The 20,943-nt window shown below is 37.0% G+C and overlaps 1 protein-coding gene across 5 annotated transcripts in view; it reads right to left on the bottom strand.

Annotated features, from left to right (window-relative positions):
• The window catches only part of Lekr1 (leucine, glutamate and lysine rich 1), a 169,511-nt gene extending 149,364 nt beyond the window's left edge, over positions 1-20,147 (bottom strand). Inside the window, exons 1-3 of one of the 5 annotated variants that reach the window (XM_058574972.1) lie at positions 20,040-20,111; positions 17,361-17,444; positions 5,044-5,258 (exon numbers count right to left, since the gene is read on the bottom strand). In XM_058574972.1, the coding sequence (XP_058430955.1) occupies positions 5,044-5,258; positions 17,361-17,408 (263 nt within the window). In that variant the 5' untranslated portion in view covers positions 17,409-17,444; positions 20,040-20,111. Of the gene's footprint in view, positions 1-5,043; positions 5,259-17,360; positions 17,445-19,649; positions 19,848-20,039 lie in introns of those variants that run through there. The other 4 variants (XM_046431682.2, XM_058574973.1, XM_046431681.2 and 1 more) reach the window with 4 other exon arrangements.
• Positions 20,148-20,943: the final 796 nt, after the last annotated feature.

Here is a 20,943-nt window from a genome sequence, read left to right as displayed (position 1 = left end):
AAATTTACTGTATATTAAGTTCTTAAGTTCTCCAAAATTGGCTATATTCTCTGTCCACACTTGAAGAAAACAGATGTAAATAAAAGGGTAGCCACAAAAATCTACCCATTGAGAAATATAAAAGCATTCTTCCAAGTATTTTTTTAATTAAAAAATAAAAACTAAACTTTTATCTAATTTAGAAGTAAATGAAAATAGAGTACTATTATCAAAAGATTTGTGGTTCTCTTGTCACCTCAGGAAAACTTGATAACTTTAAGAGACTGAGTGTAAATTAACCAAGACTTCACTTCCATAACTACCAAGAGAACTAGAAATTAAAAGTTTCCAAATGAATACAAATAAGAACATAAATTAATGAAATAGAAAACACAGCTGCAGATCTAGCTCAATGGTTGAGCATTTGCCTAAACATGCAAAACCTCAGGTTCAATTCCCAGCCCTGGGGTGCGGGTCGGGGGAAGAGAGAGAGGGGAAGGAAAAAAGGGGGAATCCAATTCACAGAAACAGAAAACAAACAGAAAAGAAACCAGTTTGACTGATGAAACCAAATCTGCTCCTTTGAAAAGGACAATAAAAGGGACAATCTGTTTACTTTCCTTGGAAAGTTTCCCTCCCCAGCCCTCTTTGGTTCTTTTTCAACCAAACACAAATAACCAACTCAAGGAAGAAAGAAAGGGAGAACATAAGAAATGACCTTTTAAATAAGAAAATACTACATATTACTAAATCCCAAGATGCATGAAATGCCAAGTGAAATTCTTGATTGTCTAAAAAATGTGAATTTCCAAAACTGACTCAAGAGGAGGTAAAAATCCACAAGTAAAACAATAATTACAGAGGAAACACAAAGGGTCATCAAAGTTTGACCACCCAAAAAAGACACAAGACATTTTTTACCTCGGAGGTCTACCAAACCTGCATGAACAGGCAATGCTATGTTATTCAAAATGTCTGGTGTACAAAAGATGGAAGGCTCTTAACTTATTTCAAATTAAACTGGTATAAGCCAGTCTTGACACCATAAAAAATAAAACTACAGACACTTCACATGTGAACACAGTTCAAAACTTTCTGTAATATATTAGCATATTAATCCAACACTATGAGAAGAACAAAGCTCTTCAGAAACTATTTCACACATCACAGTAGTATGGACATTACTTTAGTGTTTACAGAGACACCAAAAACTATTTTAATAATTACATATTTATTTTTGACCTTCTATCTATGGCAAATGATAAAGTTTTTCTGCTTATTATAATCACAGAAATTATATATATTTAAAAGAATATTTATAGAAAATAGTACAGAGTACTTTCATCTGTGGTAATAATCATGAAGGAAGTAAACACATGCATAAATATCAGGGAATCCCAAAGAATATACTGTGACTAGAATGGTTTTATACCAAAAATGTGAGTATACCTTCATATTAGAAAACCCATTAGTATTATTTATTATATAAACAGATTAAGGAGAGAAATCATATGACCATCACAACAGAAGACAGAAAAGCACTTATTAAAATCCAGTTACAATTTCTGATTTTTTGAAAAACTGGAAGAGCTAGGACTAAAAAGAGAAATTCTTAAATTGATAACAGGACATTTTCTAAAAACTTAGAGCAAACATCCTATTTAACACAGAAATACATTGTACAAATTCACATCAAATCAGAAATAATGACAAAGATGAACTTCCAGGTTTATTATTTAATACTGTTCTACATGTCCAATCCAGAGTAATAAGAAGAAGGGCGAGGGGAGATATAACAATTGGAAATAAAAAGATAAGTATATCTGCATGATATATCAATTTTAATGTGCATGCTTTTGTGTGTTATGAATATATATAACATATATATTCATCAAAATCAACTGGAAAACATACAACTAATAAAAAATTCAGCAAGGGAGTTAGATACAAAATCAAAATATATAAAAATCAACAGCATTAACAAAATTAGAAAATGTAATGAAAAATGTTTGATTCCTAATACCAACAGAAATTATGTGTCCAGGGGCTAAATCAATGCAGAACATGCAAGAAAATAAAGACTTTTATTGAGAGGTTCAAAGAACTTCTGAATAAATAGTCAGGAGGGGAATACTACATTACAGGATAAGAAGACTCAAGATTATAAAAATATCAATTCTCAAGATATATAATTGCTCTAGAAAATAAATTTAACCCCAGCCTAAATCACAACACGAAATGTTTTATGAAATCTGGTTAGCATTGGCTCTAGAATTTATCCAGAAGAGAAAATACACTAGAAAAGCCAGGACAACTTGAAAAGCAAAACAAAGATTTGCTCAGCAAAAGTATGGTACGGGCCCACTGACAGAGAGTAAGTCAACAGTACAAAATGCAGGGTCCACAAATAGACAAGAAGAGAAATGAATAGATGGCACGGAAAATCAGAGGAGAAAAGAGAAAGAATTTAATGAATGATATTAGGATAACAAACCAGACATCTGGAAAGCAACAACAAACATGAAATAATAACCTACCCCACATTATATGAAAATTAATTCCAAAGATATTACACAAAGCTAATTCCAAGATAATATTGTTAAGTTTTTAAACATATGTTGTTTTTACTTGCCTGAATCTACTCCCTCTTCTTCTGATAAAAAGAGTCTAATTTCTCTTTATTGAAAACTTTTCCTTCCTTGTATAAAGTCTTCACATAACTGTCAATCAAGGTCAAGGTTTCCCCTTCCTCCAGCTCAAAGGGGTTACGGATGGTCAGGTAATCCTCGTGAAGCCAACAAAACCCTTTACTGGGATTCCAATCTTGATGAAATAATGCAAGGAAGAAAAATTGGAGTTCATTCACTCCAAAGAGACCTCCAGATCCCCAAGCAAGTTCTATTACTGTCTGTTTTCAAAACCAATGTATTTGAGTGCTTCCTTTCTACCAATGAGCTACCATCTCATGCTTCTCCAATAAATCCCTTTTTGTTTCTAGGTTAGTGTTAAAAATAAGTTTCTGTTATTTGCAACCAAAAGAACTTGGCACAGAACTCTAATGGACCAGAATTTGGCACAGGATATTATTTTCTACAAATGAAAACAAAGTCAGCCAAAAGTAAACAAGAAAAAAAGACAAACAACTCTCAGAAAATATTAACAACATATATGAAGTCATAATATATTTAAAATTCGTACAAATAAACAATCCAATAGAAATTGGGCAATTTACGTACATAGGCAAGCAACAGAGGAAGAAATATAAATACCTATTAAATATGAAAAGTGATCACCCTCCTTAGCAACAGCAAAAGACAACCATGAGATAATATTTTTTCACTCAAGATACTGAGAAAAATTAAGAAACCAATATCAATAAGATGGGGAGAAATGGATGCTTGACGAGCTACTGGCTGCATGTAGTTAATGCTGCCTTCTCCAAGGCAATCTGGCACAGCCCGCACCAGAACTTGAAAGCAGCACTGGCTTTCTTTCAGCAATCTCACTTTTAAGAATTTATCCCGGGCTGGGGATGTGGCTCAAGCGGTAGCACGCTTGCCTGGCATGCGTGCAGCCCGGGTTCAATCCTCAGCACCATATACAAACAAAGATGTTGTGTCCACCGATAACTAAAAAATAAATACTAAAAAAATTCTCTCTTTCTCAAAAAAAAAAAAAAAGAGAATTTATCCCATGGAAAAACATGTTCAAAGGAATGTAAGTCCCAATTCTATATGCAGTAATAAAAACCAGAAATAACATACAGGTTGAAAAGAGAAATGGCTAAGTCATCTTAGGCCTGTTGTGCTAGAGAAAGCATCACTACAGGGAAGGGCAGCAGGTTGTGGCCGAGTGGCCAGGTCACAGAACCACATGCTGACTACACACTTACCTTACAGTCCAGGCTGCTCAAAGCTGTGATGCCAAATCAAAGAAATGTACCCACAGCACAGGTAAAGGCACCATGAAGATCAAGAAAGGCATGTACCAAACCATTCAAAGTGCCCTTTGACTCGTGTAAGAAGGCAACCATGGGGTAAAAAGGGACTCTCCTGCCTGTTGTTTTCTTTGTTGTTTTTACTTCACGTGTTTATATCCAACATGCATAATACAACATTTCACTAAAGAAAGTAAAGTGCAAACAACACCAAGCAAAAGAATCCCTGACAGGAAGAAACCCTTCAAATTTAAACTTTTAAACTGAATATTTCAAATCTTTAATTTTGTTTAATTTTCCCACTCAGATACTATAAAATATTTTATGACTCAGATTTGAAACTGAAGAAACTATAAGCAAATTTTCTTGGTAAAGGACTAAAAAATACCTGATTCCTTTGGCAATTAATGAAGTTATATACTTTTATATGAAATTTTATAATAAAATATAACTACTTTTACATGGACATGATATTCTCCAAATTCATTAACTGAGGGTTTACTAGCATCAATCGTAAATATTTTAAACCAAAAAAAAAAAAATTGTCATTCATAGGAAAAAGGAAAGACCATAAAACACCAACAAAAAACCTTGTGGAGAAGCTCTATATAAGTTCATTACCAATGGGTCTTTAGACAGAATAAATTGCTGATTCCATTCTATACTATTAGCATCTTGTTTTTCAATTTTATTCCAATTTCAATAACTTAGAATCATGTACTAGTTTTAATGTCTTGGTATTCTTTTCAAAACACAAAGTCCTTATTCTATTAAGCTTTAAAAGCCAAAGCCATTTCAACACAAATGTTGGGTATCAAAAGTTGAATTTTAATAAATAAATCTTCCTAAAAAAATAAGATGTGTATATGTATGGGAAAAAAATTGATCCATCAACTTAAGAGTTACCAAAGTAATTGGTTTCTAATTATTCAGGTAGTAAATACATTCCTCAGAACAAAGCTTCAAACTAATAATTATATTTAGTAACTATTAATATAATTAATGATCACTCAACTATATTCAAGTGTAAATTATACTTGGTAAGGAAATTCTAGAAAAACATCAAAATCTGTTTTCCGTACTTTCTTTGAAACTAAATAAATGATAGAGAAGAAAAACATTCCAACCTTTCTGTTTTGGATTCACTGTCAATTTTGTACTGTTCAAAATCCCGGCTAAGCGACTGCAGCTTTTCTTGAAGTCTCCTTTCACGTTCTACACTTTCTTGGTAAAATTTCATCTCTTTTTCCATTGCTTTCATTTTTTCTTCCATAGCCTTAAATTCATGAAGAATTAGATAGCTGACTCCACAGTATTTGCAGAACTTTTCTTCAGGAGACATCTAGAAAATAGAACACACATTTACAGAAATGATATTGTTTTAGCCCTGAAAAATAAAGTTCAACTGTAGATGTTATATTGCAACCATACTGGTCAGAGAAAAGTAAATACAGACTGTCCTATACCATGGAGTAATAATACCGCCCACATCTGGATAAAGTTTTAAAACCTAGCATACTGACTCTAAAGAGACAAAAGTCTTGGAACTACAGAAGGGTCTCTGTGATATCTCTAGGAAAGATTTTCTCTTGAAATATTTTCCATAAAATAAAACTAAAAATGGTGAAAACATCTCTATAATTCTTGTTTTAAGATGAGTTTTCCATAAAGTTGGAAGAAATCACTGCCCTTTCACCAACAATCATCTCTTTGATCCTGGAGAAGCCTCCTAGCTTTTTCAGATCTTATTTTCCTCATTTGCAAAATTATGGCATTGAACCAAATGAAATTCTTATTCACTCTAGATTCTTATTCACTTTCAACATTTTATGATTTTTACAGAATTTAACAGTCTGTCACAAAACTATAAATAGAAAAACATTTTGAACTTAACTACTTCTCCCTTGACCAGTTCTTGTCCCCTTAATAGATATGATTATACCCATTTTCAGATTAAAAACGGAGAGTAGTGACATTAAATAACCAGATGATATGTGGAGAAGTTGAGATTAAAACTCTTAAAACCAGTACTATTTATGTATCCAGCCATTTGTATTATATTATCTACCCTCTGTGTCAGCTAAATCCCCTTACTTCCCTCAGATGAATTGTGCCTGGGGTTCTGATGGCACAGGGCCAGTGAAAAATGGCATTTCAGTAAAGTCAGGAAAGAGTCAGTTTTTAGTCTCAAGTATGAAGATTCCTCGAGCAGCCTCTGCTTGTTTTACTTTTCATGAGGGTTAAGAGATAGATTCATAAAATATTTGCTCTAGGGCAGTAAGGTGAAACCAACTCTTGGATGATTTCAGAAGTACTTATATTCTTCATGCAACCTCCCTTGAGACAACAGAAGCTGCTCCTTTAACTAAGCGGTACCACCTAGCAACGCCACTAAACAAATGTCAGCAGAAAGAGAGTAATAACAAATTTTTAATAAGTAAAAGTAGACTAATTTAAATATTAATAATAAAAACTTCAATTTAAAAATCATAATACAAAATGTGAGTGCCTACATCCCTCCTCTGTCACTGATTTATGAAACATCGGGGTTTGAAAGAAATCATAAGGAATATGGTTCAGTCTCTGAACAGGTTCATTGAGGTGGGTTCATCCAGCCTGGATGTTGTCCAGCTCATGTTTCAACATTCCAAAGGATGGGAAACTACTTTCCAAAGCAGGCTGCCCTATTTCTGCCACTTCTGTTTCTCAGGAAACCTTTTCTCATGTTTGCCCCAAATCTGCCACCCCAGAGCATACACTAATCCTTGTACCCCCTAGTAACCATGCAGAACGTCCCCAGACACCAACAGCCTTTCACACCAAGGTCTCTGTAATATCTGAAGACAGCTAATTGGAATATGTCATGCTTTTGCTTCTCCAGATCAACACCTCCAATCCCTTTAACTGCTTCCCACATACAATGTTTCTGAAGTTCTTTCTCATTCCCGATAATTTTCTGAGTGTGTTTAAAGGTTCTATGCATTTCAAAGTATGTTGTTCAGAACTGAATATTTCAGAATTGAATATTTTGGTCTTATAACACAATAAGAGAGGACTCAAACATCCCTTATTCTAAAGTCTCAGTAGTAATATCATTACTAATATCTTCAAATACTACCCTAGAATACATTGGTCATTTTACTTTTAGCAATTTTATGTTGCTGTTATGTACTGCAACTAACTTTTATGATAAACAATTTTAAAAAAAAATACTACAGTGCAAACCTCATGTCTCATTATACGGAATATGCCAATCATTTCCTTCTCACTGATACCACTTTCCACAGCCTTGGCTGTTCTGGGCGGGAATGTGACTAAGACTCTGTCTACCCATCCAGCCTAGCCATGGTTGATTCATGAACCAGAATTAGACACTGGACCCAAAGGAACCAAGCTCTAGGCTGGGATAAGCCACTATGTCTGTAAGTGTTGATGAGTCAAGCATTTGGGTTACCCTTGCAGTAACCATAAGGGAGAGGGTCATGTGCAAGACCTAGAGTAAGCCACAGTACTTGAATGAGACGGAAGAATGAGCAGACGAATGCACAGAGAAGCCAAGGCAACACTGTGGCTCCAGAGAGAGAAAGCAAAAATGGAATCAGTCACTGTCTTATGCCTAGTGACTTTTCAGTTCCCTGCTTAGTCCTTCTTAAGACCTGGCTGTCTTGGGATCCATGCCCAATCTTCTTCTACTATTCTCTTTTCCACATTAAGCTACATCTTCCTTGAAATTAATACTTCCCATTCTATGATGTGAGCATTCAGCTTTTCAGATCCAAGTACAGAACTATAAATGTAAATATCTCTCTTATATAATCTTAAACATATAGAGAGATCATAGATCATGAGATATATATCTAGATTCAACCTTTATTTGTTAAGTTTGGCATCCAGAAAATTCTCAGCTTTGTGTCTTTTGCAAGTTTGATCCTTATAAGTCATTTTATCCACCTATTGCTTTGATTTAGAAACACTGATATGAAAACACTGAGGCTAGAATTTCATAGCATGTCATATCACCCTGGCGAACACTGATCCATTACTCAGTCCATTCCAGGTACAACTCTTCATCTGATTGTTAAACTACCCAGTTATCTTCATAAACAGCCTAAAATTCTTCACACTTTCTTCAAGAATATTACAAACTTTATCAAGTATCTTCACAGAGTCCATGTATTCTATGTCTAATACAGTTACTGGGTCTTAAAAAATGAAATGGCAAGACCTACATGCTGCCTGTTAATATAAAATTGGTCCAAGAGTTACCATTTTGGGTAATATAGCCTCACAAACCACCTTTTAACAATCTATTCTAAAATCTTGTCTGGAATTGAAATTAAGCTCACTGATTATAATTTATAGGCATTTCATACATGGAACAGGGTTTATGTACTATTCTCTTTCTACGAGTCCTCAAAGATAATAAAGAGTGGTTCTGTGATCCCATTCAAAGCCACTATCATCTCCCAGGAAAATAATTCACCCGGGTAAAGAGATCTCAATTAATTCAGAGCAGATGGGTATTTTTATCATAATTCCTTTGCCCATCTAGAGTTTTGGTTCCTCCTCATCAATTTGAAAATTATATTGCTTACTCCAAAACACTTTCCTCCTTAACCTTTGCTTACTAATCACAGTTCTTGCCCGCATCTTAAAAAAAGGGCCTTATCCTTAATCTAAAGAAAACCCTTAAAGGACAGAATATATTTGTAGTTTGATGCACAAAACAGAAATAGTTTAAACTTCACGTTGTGAAAGCTATTAGAATAAATAACATTAATCATAGCTATCAAAAGACGAAAAGTTGAAATAAGTGAGGCAATCATTTCAGAGGTTTTCTAGAAGTTCAGCAAAAAAAGAAAAAAAATGATATTCATTATGATCTAGAAATCAAAACAATAAAACTATAATAATAGTTCCACAAGAATGGTCTCCAGACTTCAGCTGGGGAAACCAGAACCCCCAGATGAACTATGGTAAGGGTAATGCACACAACGCCATTAAATTGAAAATAATTTTCTATAAGCAAAATTCCAAACAAAAAATGTAATAACCTTTTTAAATTTTTAGTGTCTATATGGGCTAAATTACTTAGGACATTTTTGTGAGACTTGAGAAGATATGAAATATTGTAATTATGTTTCCAAATGAAGAAAGTAAAAGCTGTTTTTTTGTGAAATATAATTTGTGCTTCATTCTTATAACGTGGTGTTATATCATCTCCTCGTTTTGAAAGTAAAATAATGATACGCTGTCATTCTTGACAAAAGGGCTATCATTAGCAGACTGCTTCTGCTGCTACAATGTGCACTTTGGAGGCGGCATTAACAAATGCAGAGTCATTGGGAAACAAATTACAAAACAAACCTCCCAAATGCAGACTTTGTACTTTTCAAATTATAGTTATTTAATATAAAAATCATGTCAACTTTTTAAAAGGTTAAGTTAAGCTTCAGGTCCTTTTGGGAGTCCTGTCTGTACTTCAGCTAGAAAAGGCACTTAGCACCCCCTTGGTGCCCAGCTGAGGCACTGTTTGTTCCAAAATCTGTGCCTCCTTTCTTCTCCCACCCATCCCATGCCTTCTATGCTTGGATAAGGAGAAAAGAAACAAACTATGCACAAAGGTAAGAGTGACAGCACTAGAAAACCTTAGGCCTTTTAAGAGATTTTTTCATTTTTTTAAATGCCTTTATTCAAAACAATAAGGGTTTGACTACTAAATTTCATTCAGAGTGGCAGAAAAATTTTGAGAGAGGACAATAAACCCTTGGAGCCATTAGTCACACAAACCACCTGACCATTTTCTAGGCCATCAGGACTGCTCCTCTTTATTAACTTGCTGCACCAATTTAAAAATCAAACCAGCAAAAAGCAGTATCCAAAGAACCTACAGCTACCTTCTATTAATACTGAGTCTAAGGTGCTTTTCCCCTAAGATTGGGAAAAAGGCAAAGATGTCTACTCTCACTGCCCTTGTTCAACAGGCTATTGGAAGTTGTAGCTAAAGCAAGAAGGAAGGGGAAATAAAGGGCATACATATTGGAAGGAAGAAATAAAACTGTTCCTATTTGAGATGACATGATTGTCTACATAAAAAATTCCAAAGAATCTATAACAAAACTTAGAATTAGTAGTTTAGCAAGGCCGCATGACTCAGGTACATGTAGAAAAATTAATTGTTCTTATATATATTTCCAATGAGCACAAAAACACTGAAATTAAAATACAGACCTCAGGGCTGGGGATGTAGCTCAGCAGTGGGTGCTCGACTAGCAACGCTAAAGGCCCAAGGTTTGAGGCCAGCACAGCATAAATAAATAACAAAATAACAACTACAACTGCTCAAAAAAAAATTTAATACTTAGGTGTAGAACTAACAAAATATGCACAGGATTTACATGCTGAAAACAACAAAATGCTAATGAAATAAACTGAAGATCCAAATAAATGGAAAGACATGCTCTGTTTATGGGTTGGAAAACTCAAAATATTACAATTAAAAAATTCTTGTAGGTATTATTCAATTCCTACAAGAATCCCAGCAAGATGCTTTGTAGATACAGTTATAATTATTCTCAAATTTATATGGAAGCAGGTATAGTGCCACATGCCTATAATCCCAGCAACTGAGAGGTTGAGGCAGGAGGACTGGAAGTTCCAGGCCAGCCTGGGCAACTTAGCAAGACTCTGTCTCAAAATTAAAAATAAAAAGGACTGGGAAAGTAGCTCAGTGATAGAACATCCCAGGTTCAATCCCCAGCACAAAATAATAATAATAATAATAATAGGAGGAGGAGATAGAAAGTCAGTCAAAGGAACTAGAATAGCCAAAACAATCCTGAAAAAAAAAAAAATAATAAAATGAGAGGGATCACTCTATCTGATTTTAAGATATATTGTATAGTCACAGTAATCTAGACTGTATGGTTCTGACAGAAGGAAAAGAACATACATTGATGGACCAGAATACAAAACCTAGAAATGAAGCTATATAAATATGCCAAACTGATTTTTTTAAAGGTACAAAAGAAATTTAATGAAGGAAAGATAGCCTTTTCAACAAATGTGCTTGTACAATTGGCTAGTCATAGGTTAAAATAAATAAATAAAAGGACCTATACCTCATGCCTAGTTGCAAGAGTACATTCAAATTGAACCATGTAAAACATAAAAGTAAGATTTTAGAAAAGGAACAGGAGAAATACTTTGGATCTAAACTAGTCAAAAAGTTCTTACAGGGCTGGGAATGTGGCTCAAGTGGTAACACCCTCGCCTGGCATGCGTGGGGCGCTGGGTTCGATCCTCAGCACCACATAAAAATAATAAAATAAAATTTAAAAAAAGATGTTGTGTCCACTGAAAACTGAAAAATATTTTAAAAAAAGTTCTTACACTTCTAAAAATTTATGTATTGAAATGTGTTAATTTAGTGCAATAACATTCCATTTATACTTATAAAAAAAACTTCTTGATACCAAAAGCATGACCCATAAATGGAAAATTTAATAACCTGGACTTCATCAAAATGAAACACTTTTGCTTTGCAAAAAAAATAATAATTAAAAACTGTGAAAATGACAAAAAGCTATAGACCATGAGAAAATATTATCAAACCATATTCTGATCAGTACCTACATTATGTAAAAAATTCTCAAGACTCAACAGTTTAAAAAAGTCCAATTAAAAAATGAGCAAAAGATTCATGAGAAGACACTTCACAGAGGAGAATATACAATGCCAAATAAGCACAAGATAAGAGAATCAACATTACTAGCCACAGGAAAACGCAAATTAAAACCACAACATCTATCACTGCTCACTAGTGACAGCTTCAAATGCCAGCAAAAACATGGAGAAGCTGGATCGTTCACCTACTGCAGGTAAGAGTGTAAAATGGTATAGCCACTCTGCAATGACTTAGCAGTATCTTCAAAAACCCGACATGTAACTACCATACAACCTATCAATTAATCTCTTAGGCATTTATCCTAGGAGAATGAAAACATACAGCCCCATAAACAAATGTTCATAGCAGCTTTATATGTAACAGACAAAACCCAGAAGAAACACGGATACTCTTCAGCAGGTGAATGAAAAAATTGGTGTGCTCCCAACATGGAATACCACCTAGCAATAAAAATAAATAAACTAATAATATAAACAATAACCCACATGAAGCTCCAGAGTAAAAAGAAGTCAATCCTAAAAGGTTACAAAATGCAGAACTGTATTTAAATAACATTATTGAAAGAACAAAATGACTTAACCTCAGATCAGTGTTCCAAGGTAGTGCCCTGGGCTGGAGGGAGGGAAGAAGACTGGGGAAGCTACCGGGAATGTGGTAGAGAATACAGCTAGAGAAGGAAGGGCACATGAGGAACCACTGTGCTGTAGCCATCGTCAGTATCCTGGAAGTGACACTATTCTTTAGTTTTGCCAAGTGTTACCCCAGGGAAAGCCGAGGAAAGGATACAAGGTATGATTTCATACAACTGCAAATGAACCTACAATTATCTTAAAATAAGCTTAATATTCAAACAATAAAAATAAAAATAAATCAATCTGGGATTAAAATACCATAAATTAATTTAAAAAGATATTTTGATGAGCACTATCAGGCTTCATAATCTATAATTACACATGACACACTTACATCTACATAAATATGCTTCCAAAGTATATTTCCCCCAATGCCTACTTTTCTGTTAGGAAACCTTAGTAAACTTCATGCTCTTCTATGGCCAGTTGGCAAAAGTAGTTTTGACTACAAACTGACAAAATTTTCACGACTCATAATAATATTCTGGAAACAAACTGTTTTTCCTACTGAACTATTTTGGATCAAAACATTAGGTGAACAATCTCTCCAAATTCATAACTACATTTTTGTCATTAAGTTTTAAAACTACAGTTGCTTAAAAATATACCACACAGAGAAATACACATATATCTCCACTTTCCAGGATGTATGGTCTAACATTTCCATGACCATTTTCTGTTTTCCACTACTCTCATTTAACACAAAATCTGAACTTAGCCACTATGGCCCAAAATGACCTGGAAAATCAAGTTTATTTTTTCTGGCAATGACAATCTGTGCTTGGAAATATAAAACTGTTATTCTGAATAAATTTTAAAGTTCCAAAGTACTAAAATTACTGAAACAGGACAGAATGAGCTGTTTGTGCTGGGGAAAGGGATTGCTACCCAGAAGGAACAGTGTGCTCTCCAGTCCTGCACCACCACTTCTATTGTGCAAAATAAACAATTCTGGTCTCTTTATTTCACTGTGTCATGTGGTAAGAAAGATCTCCTAAAACTAAAATCCTATAACAAGCCTTCATTTTGTCACCATTTTAAAAATAAGAGATCAATTTTGCTTGTGCAAATGAACTGAATTTTCTACTAGTTTGCTACTGTTGTGTTGGCTGCTCCTGTGAACCCCAGCAAAAATAGCCAAAGGAAAATTGTTCACTCGTTTTTTTCTAAAAAGAGGACTTCACATGTCTCTAAAGTGAACTGATATTCATGAAGGGGAGAGATAATGAATCATTACTTGGCTGACCTATATTACTTTAGTTTTAAATTATGAATTGTTTAAACTTAGAATGATACTGTACTCTGCTTTCAGAATGAGGGATGAATATTCCAGCATCACTGCTGATCACCTGAGGTCAGAGAGATAGGAATCTGCACAGACCACAGAAGAGCAGATCTGGAGATATGGTCTAAGTAAAGACAGAACAGAAATGTACAATCCAGCAGTAGACAAAGAGGACAAGAGTGGCCTTCCTGTCTAGTCAATGGCCTCTTACATCTTCAGCCAGGCAAGAGGATGGAAGTTCTAGAAGTTCTGTGTTTGGTCAAACATCATGATAAAAAGCAAAAAGACCCAGGAAATGAAGTCAAAGGTTATCTCATGTCTTCTTTCCTAAGGTTCCCTTGAGATATGTGACCAGGGGAGGGTGATTTAACAATCTGCCTCCTAGGCAGGTGGCGGATTCTCCAACTGAAGCTTATCATCATTCCTTAACTTCTTCACATTTTCTTGCAATTCTCCTTTCCCCACTACTTATTTTGCTAAAAAACAGTATAATGTAATACAACCATTTTTGCATTCTAAAGTGTCAACCATCCATATTTCCATATCACATAACAAAAGTAGAAAAAATAAATAAGAAAGGCCCCTCACCTCCTCCTCTCTGCCCCTACACTACACTTCCTTGCCTCTGCCAGAAAGAAAGCACAAGGAGGGGTTTCTCTAGAAAGAGAAGTCAACATACAGTGACACAAAAAGTTTAACACAAGAACAGGAAAGAATGGGGGAACAGCTTTAATAGACCCATCACCACACAGATACACCCAACTCAATTTTTTTCTCCAATAAGGAAATAAAGCACATTTTCCAAGCCATTGTGGAAAATATTATTTTTCTTCATCTTAAAAATGCATTGGTTCTAATCTGAAATGTCCCTGATACCACTATAATCTATACAGGCCAATTATCCCTTATGTAAAATGCTAGGGACCAGAAGTATTTCAGATTTCATCTTTTTCAGACGTGGGTATAAGTACACACAAATAATGAGATTGTTAGCTTTTCATTGTTGTGAACAAAAATACTTGACACAAATAACTTAAAGGAGGAAAAATTTATTTTGGCTCAGAGTGTCACAGGTTTTAATCAATAGCTGGCTGGATCCATTGCGCTGTGCTTGAAATGAGGAAGAACATCATGGTGGAAGAGAAATGCTGGGGGGGGGGGGGGGGAGAGGGACAAGACACAGACCCAAAGGGTATACCCCCAGTGACCTACTTCCTCTAACCATGCCCCATGACCTACAGTTTTCACCTCCTCCCAGTAATCCATTTAAATTGTTAACCCACTAAATAGATTAATCCACTGATTAGGTTACAGTACTCATGATCCAATCATCTCCCAAAAGTACCACCCCTGGACACTGCTGTTTTGGGACTAAATCTTCAACACATGAGATTCTGGGGGATATTCCAGATCCAAACCATAACAGTGATCTTGGAACTAAAGTCTAAATAAATAATTCATTTAGATTTCATATTTACCTTTTATGACGTCATAAGATAATTTTTATACAATATATTTAATGTGCTTGAAACAAAGTTTTGTGGTACGGAATTTTCAATTATAACATAGTATTGGCCTTCAAAAAGTTTTGAATTTTGCAGCATCTTGGATTTCAAATTAGGGATGCTCAACCTGTATATCCATATATTTTACATGGTTCTGTATAAAGTAATATATGCAAGCTGACTAAATAGATATATTGCCCAATAACTAGGCAATTAAACTAATTAAATTATGGACAATGTAGACAAATCAAACATAAGTAAGAAGTTATGGAAAACAAATGTTTATTTTTAAAAACTATTTTTATAAGCTTTGGGAAGCATGAACACATTTCGGCTGACTTATACTCAAGCATCCAGATATATAACAAGCATAACAAATACTTTTTGTATAAATGTGTCTAACTTAGGCTGGAAGATTTCAAGTTCTAAAGACTGGGTAGGATGAAAGCTACAACCAGCACACTTGTCCAGGGAAGTGGGCAGCTGAGCCCCTCCAGGTGTCCCTATTTCTCTGCACTGCCTCAACAGCTGCTGGCCATTCCTGCTTTAGAGTCTAACTACAGATTCATAAAATGCTTGGTTTTGGCATTTTTAAAACAATTTAAAGTGCCCAAGAGAACATACACTCTTCAACTCATTAAAATAAATGTTTTATGCATTCAAAGCACTAAAGTTATTACACATTGTCTAGCCTGGCTATCTTTTTCTCACCAGAAAGTTTCTGTGCCTTTGGCCTACAGATATATCCTCCAAGGACCAGTAACACAGTTCCATGTCCTATATAAAGCTGCCCTTTGACTACCCGAATATTCAGGATTCTTCTTTCCACCTTCTCCATTCTCTTAACAGGGACTAGTAATATGGAACTTAAATCACATACTGTCTAACAGAGGGTTAATTTTTAAATTTTATTGTTGTTGTTGTAGATGGACACAATACCTTTATTTATTTATTTATTATGTGATGGTGAGGATCGAACCCAGGCTTGTCACATGCGAGGAAGCGCTCTACCACTGAGCTACAACTCCAGCTCCAGAGGATTATTCTAATGTCACTTTATATCTTCTTTTTGACAGGTGATTAGGATCTGAAGTGATTATGACCTTTGTAGATTTTGTTTTGTTTTGTTTTGCTTTGCTTTTTAAACCTCCAAGTATTCTACAAGTGGAGGGAACTCAGTTCAGGCAAGGACATTCCATATCTGCAAACACACGTAAGCACCATTTCTCAGATGAGCAGAAGCCCAGCTAAGTGCTCCCCATGCTCACCACTTTACACTTAACTTCAAAAACTAGGTGCGACAATTTATATGATTTTTTTATAACTGGACTTTCCTTAGAATTTCTGCTAATTTGCAGTTTATACAAATCTGAAGGACATGCAGTAAGAATAAAAACAGGCAGCTCAAAGCAACATGCACAATGGACCAAAGCATATCTGACAGCTGACTGTAATTTCCATTTAAAAGGTAATAAATCAATTATTTAAGAGTTGCCTGTAATTTATTGAAAAACCTATATGATTAATAATAGCTAAGGTCTGAAGTTTAAACTCACAATGTCGATAATTTTCCAAAAATATTTAGAAAATTATTCTACTAACGATGTATGGATTGCCAAACTAAATATGTAAGAAATGCTTTTGCCTAAGGACAGATGTGACCTAACAGGGATGATAATAGCATAGCAACAGTGAAGAATGGATTGCTATCCAGATTAAATGTGTGATACACATTAAAGGGCTTAATACAGTGCCTGGCACACAGTACATGTCAAAAATCAACGTAAGCACCAGTGCAGTGGCACGTGCCTGTAGTCCTAGCATCCTGGGAGGCTAAGGCAGGAGGATCCAGAGTTCAAAGCCAGCCTCAGCAACTTGCCTCAGCAACTTATCAAGGCCCTAAGCAACTTAGCAAGACCCTAGCTATACATAAAATATAAAAAGGGCTGGGTATTTGGCTCAGAGGTTAAGCGTCCCTGGGTTCAATCCCTAGAACAAAAAAAAAAAAAGTAAGGGCACTACATAGAGACAAACTTAGCATCGTAAGAAGTTATGAACATGGGCATTTCTAATTTTCACTAGGGCTCCACAATCACCTGGTTAAGTATTGCACTGGAATTATTTGTCTTCTTTTAGAGGAACATATATTATTTGCACTGAATTGAATTCTACAGTTCTGTCCACTGTGCTTATTTCCTCTCCCATTCCACCAACTCACTGAAGATTCTGTAAACAAAATTAAAAACCTTTAAGGTCACTCCCCTGTGTTTTAGAATTATTTAATTGGTAAAATGTTTCTAATGTTATGTTGTAATAACAAAATATAACATCATACCTTTTGGATTTCTTCAGGTAAAGCATGCATGGGAATGTGACGATCCATAATTTCCCAAAATTCAGAGTTCTGAAGCAAAATAGTCTAAAGACATTGATGGCAATAGTCAGAAATAAAATAATGTGAAAATTGAAAATTAAGATGATTTATAAATTCTTAGAAGTTTTGGGAGATGGATAACTGTTTCAACAGATGTTTGTTTCATCAATTAAGTGTTGAAGGTACAACTTGGGTTTTCTCCATTAGCATTTAAACTGATGAAGTACAGAAACAATATTTAATTACCAGATTAAATCGGCACATAAGCACTCAAAAGTCATCCAAGTATCAGAAGCCAAGTGCCAGTTTTACTTAAGATGGACATTTCTATAATTTCATAAAGATATTTTACTTGTAACAGATTTTTATTTTCTAATAAAAAAAATTCTAGGGCTGGGATTGTGGCTCAGTGGTAGAGAAAACTTGCCTAGCACATTTGAGGCACTGAATACAATCCTCAGTACCACATAAAAAAATAAATAAAATAAAAGGTATTGTGCCCACCTACAACTAAATTAAAAAAAAAAAATTCAATAAGAATCTCTAGCACTACTTTCATAAAACCACAGAGGATGAATGGAGCATTTCACATTCTTTTTATTTCTTTAATCCTTCCCAAATATGGAGAAAGGGCAACTAGTCCAATCTGAGTGACAGTTGTTCATATATATCTAAGCAGTTAAGAAGGGGAAGATGTGGGGCTGGGGATATGGCTCAAGCGGTAGCGCGCTTGCCTGGCATGCGTGCAGCCCGGGTTCGATCCTCAGCACCACATACAAACAAAGATGTTGTGTCCGCCAAAAACTAAAAAAATAAATATTAAAAAATTCTCTCTCTCTCTCTTTCTCTGTCTCTCTCTCTCTCTCTCTTTAAAAAAAAAAAAAGAAGGGGAAGATGTGGAAAGTCAGATGACACCAGCAAAGGATTCCACAGCACAGAAGGTGTCCTGAGTTAGGGACAAGAGCAATCTAAGAGTTCAGGGGGAAAAAATGTCCTGTCTGTTAGGTAGGGCAGGAATTTAGTGGATACTTATTGAGGTTTTCTGCCTCTGGTCAGGGAAGGATTTTGACAAAAGAGACCGGAAACACACAGAGCGCTATCAGAGAGAACAACTCCAACCACAATAAGGATAGCAGGAAAATTGTAGTTGACAAATCAATCAATAAATAAAATCCTGCTGTGGCATTATTTTTGTAAAGCATGCAACCACTGGTTGAAAAGAGGATTCTTCATCCCCAGTTAGCACAAATATTTCTCTTTTCAGTGAGTTGCTATGTAAAACAAGTAACTAATGAATAGTCTTCTCATATAAAACATAACACTATATGTGGTTCTTAAAGTTAACCCAGGTCAAGCATAACAGTAAACTTAATGGCCAACTACCTAACCTGAAGTCTGGCAGACCGTCAGTCATTTGGCTGAAGACTGTAAGGTTCATTATTTTCATTTCTGCTATTTTATAGTGGACTCATTATTAGTAAAATAAAATGGTAACATCTTCAATTTCATTGGTAGTGACTTTCTTCCTAAAATGACCTACTAAATCTTTTTAAATATTACTCATAAAAGTATTTAAGATCCCGGATCTGAGCGATAATGCAAACAAGAGGCACTAGCAGAGGTTACCTTCATCACTTATGAATCTATTCCAATTTAGGGCCTTACTATACCAATGGAAGGAATGGGCAGGTTCTGATTACTGAGGAAAAATCTAAAAATAAGATATTCTGTCAAGCCAGAAAACTCCACAATGCAGAAAGAAAAGTTTTATTACTGAAGAAGCATTTAGCTAGATTTCAGTGCTCCTCACAGCCAATCTGGTGAAGAGACTACAAAGAATCCCATTCTTTTTATACGGCCAAGAAAACACATGCACGTGTTCGTTACATACATGTCGCAAGAAAATCGGTCACTTGTCCTCACGTAAGAGGACTTAATGCTATATATTGTTTTATAGTTTTAATTATTGTTTATAATTACCACCAGGTAATTGGTGCTAGCTAATTGTCGTCACACTAAGGAGCATAGGCAGGTAGTTACAACCAAGAGTTGGGCGTCCTGGCTAAATAAGCTTCTAAGGCGTCAAGCAGAAGGGGCTCAGTTTTCCTTGATGTTTGCTTTTTTTTCCTTTCTTTTCTTTTTTATGTTTGCATTTGAAAGAAATGGCTTCCAGGTCCTCAGAAAAGCATTCCTGGGTCTTTATACAGATTTGCTTGCATTCTGAGAGGAAGAGAGAAGGCGTTCACAAACCCTTCGTTTCTCCAGAAAGTCAGGGCTCGCCTTCCCGCGCTCCCGGCAACATGGAAAGCGGTCACCGGGCGCGCTGACTGGGGTCTCACACCTTTCGCCGCGGTGCTCCGGCACCTGCTCTCCTTGCGGGCCCACTTCCAGCGTCGGCGGGGCCCCTGCTCCCGCCCGGTACGACGCCCACAGTGCGGCCAGAGCGGCGGCCAGAGCGGCGGCCAGGTCTCGGACCTCCCGGAGCGGGGGCAGCCCCCAGGGCACGATGGGGAGTCGCCTTCCGCTCCGCCGCGGCCGGAAGGCTCCCGGTGGCGAGAGCGGAGCGCGCGTCCCCAGCCCCTGCCCCGGAAGCGTGTCCCGGACCCGACCGGGCCGCCGCGGGACGCCGCCGTCTCTCACCTAGACCGCCATCCGCCGGGGACGCGGCGCTCAATCTCCCGGGCGACCAGCGGCGCGCAGGCCTGACGTCAGAGAGCGGCGACGTCAGACCCCCGCCTCCGCCGCCCCGAAGCGGAAGCGCAGCGCTGCGTCTGCGGGCGTCGCGAGAGAGCGGCCGAGCGCTTCGGCTGACCGCGCTCGTTTCGGCCCCGCCCCGCCGCACACGAGGCAGCGCGCCGGGCTCTGTGCCCAGCCGGGCCGCGGAGGCCATGGGGTCACGGCAAGCTGGCCGCCGCGCTGCTGCGAGGACGTGGGCGTGGCGTTCGCCCTGGACTCGAACTCGCGCTCAGTGCGGCCACCATGCAGAGACGCCCGGTCCCCGCCTCTGTACAGAAGGCTGCCCCCGCGGCACGTGAGCGGCGTCCCTTCTTCACACCTGCGTTCGTAAAACAGGTACTTGCTGACCACCTGCTAGGCTCCCCGCACTGCGTACCCACGGCCAGCTGACGGTCGTAACTGACCTCGGCTGCCCTTGCCAGTGACATGGTTAACTGGTGACGCATTCCCAGTCCAGGTCTCCTTGAGGAGTCTGTGGAGTCCAAAGGGCAGTTCTTCCGGAAACCCAGGCAAACAGTTACGTTAGCTAGTAGAGAAAAGACACTGTTGAAGAAAATAAGGCTGAGTCGTTATGAATAAAGTGAGTGACACCTGTAGAGAGCGACGTGCTCCAGTGACGCAGAGAAGTGCTAGTACAGGGGTCAAACTGCTGGTTGATAACTGTTTATTAGTGCAAATGACAGCGTGGAGAACTGAATACTTCCTGAAAGCCTTGTTCCTCCAGGCACTGAAAGTCTAGGAGATCGACACTTAACCTGACTTTTGCCCCACTGCCTGACATTGACTTTTGTTTCCACTCCTTAAAGAG

This window comes from Marmota monax, unplaced genomic scaffold, assembly GCF_021218885.2.
Source record: "Marmota monax isolate L192 unplaced genomic scaffold, Marmota_monax_Labrador192_F-V1.1 WCK01_AAM20220418_F8-fsc00022, whole genome shotgun sequence".
Classification (NCBI taxonomy): domain Eukaryota; kingdom Metazoa; phylum Chordata; class Mammalia; order Rodentia; family Sciuridae; genus Marmota; species Marmota monax.
This window is presented reverse-complemented; position numbering and strand designations above follow the sequence as displayed.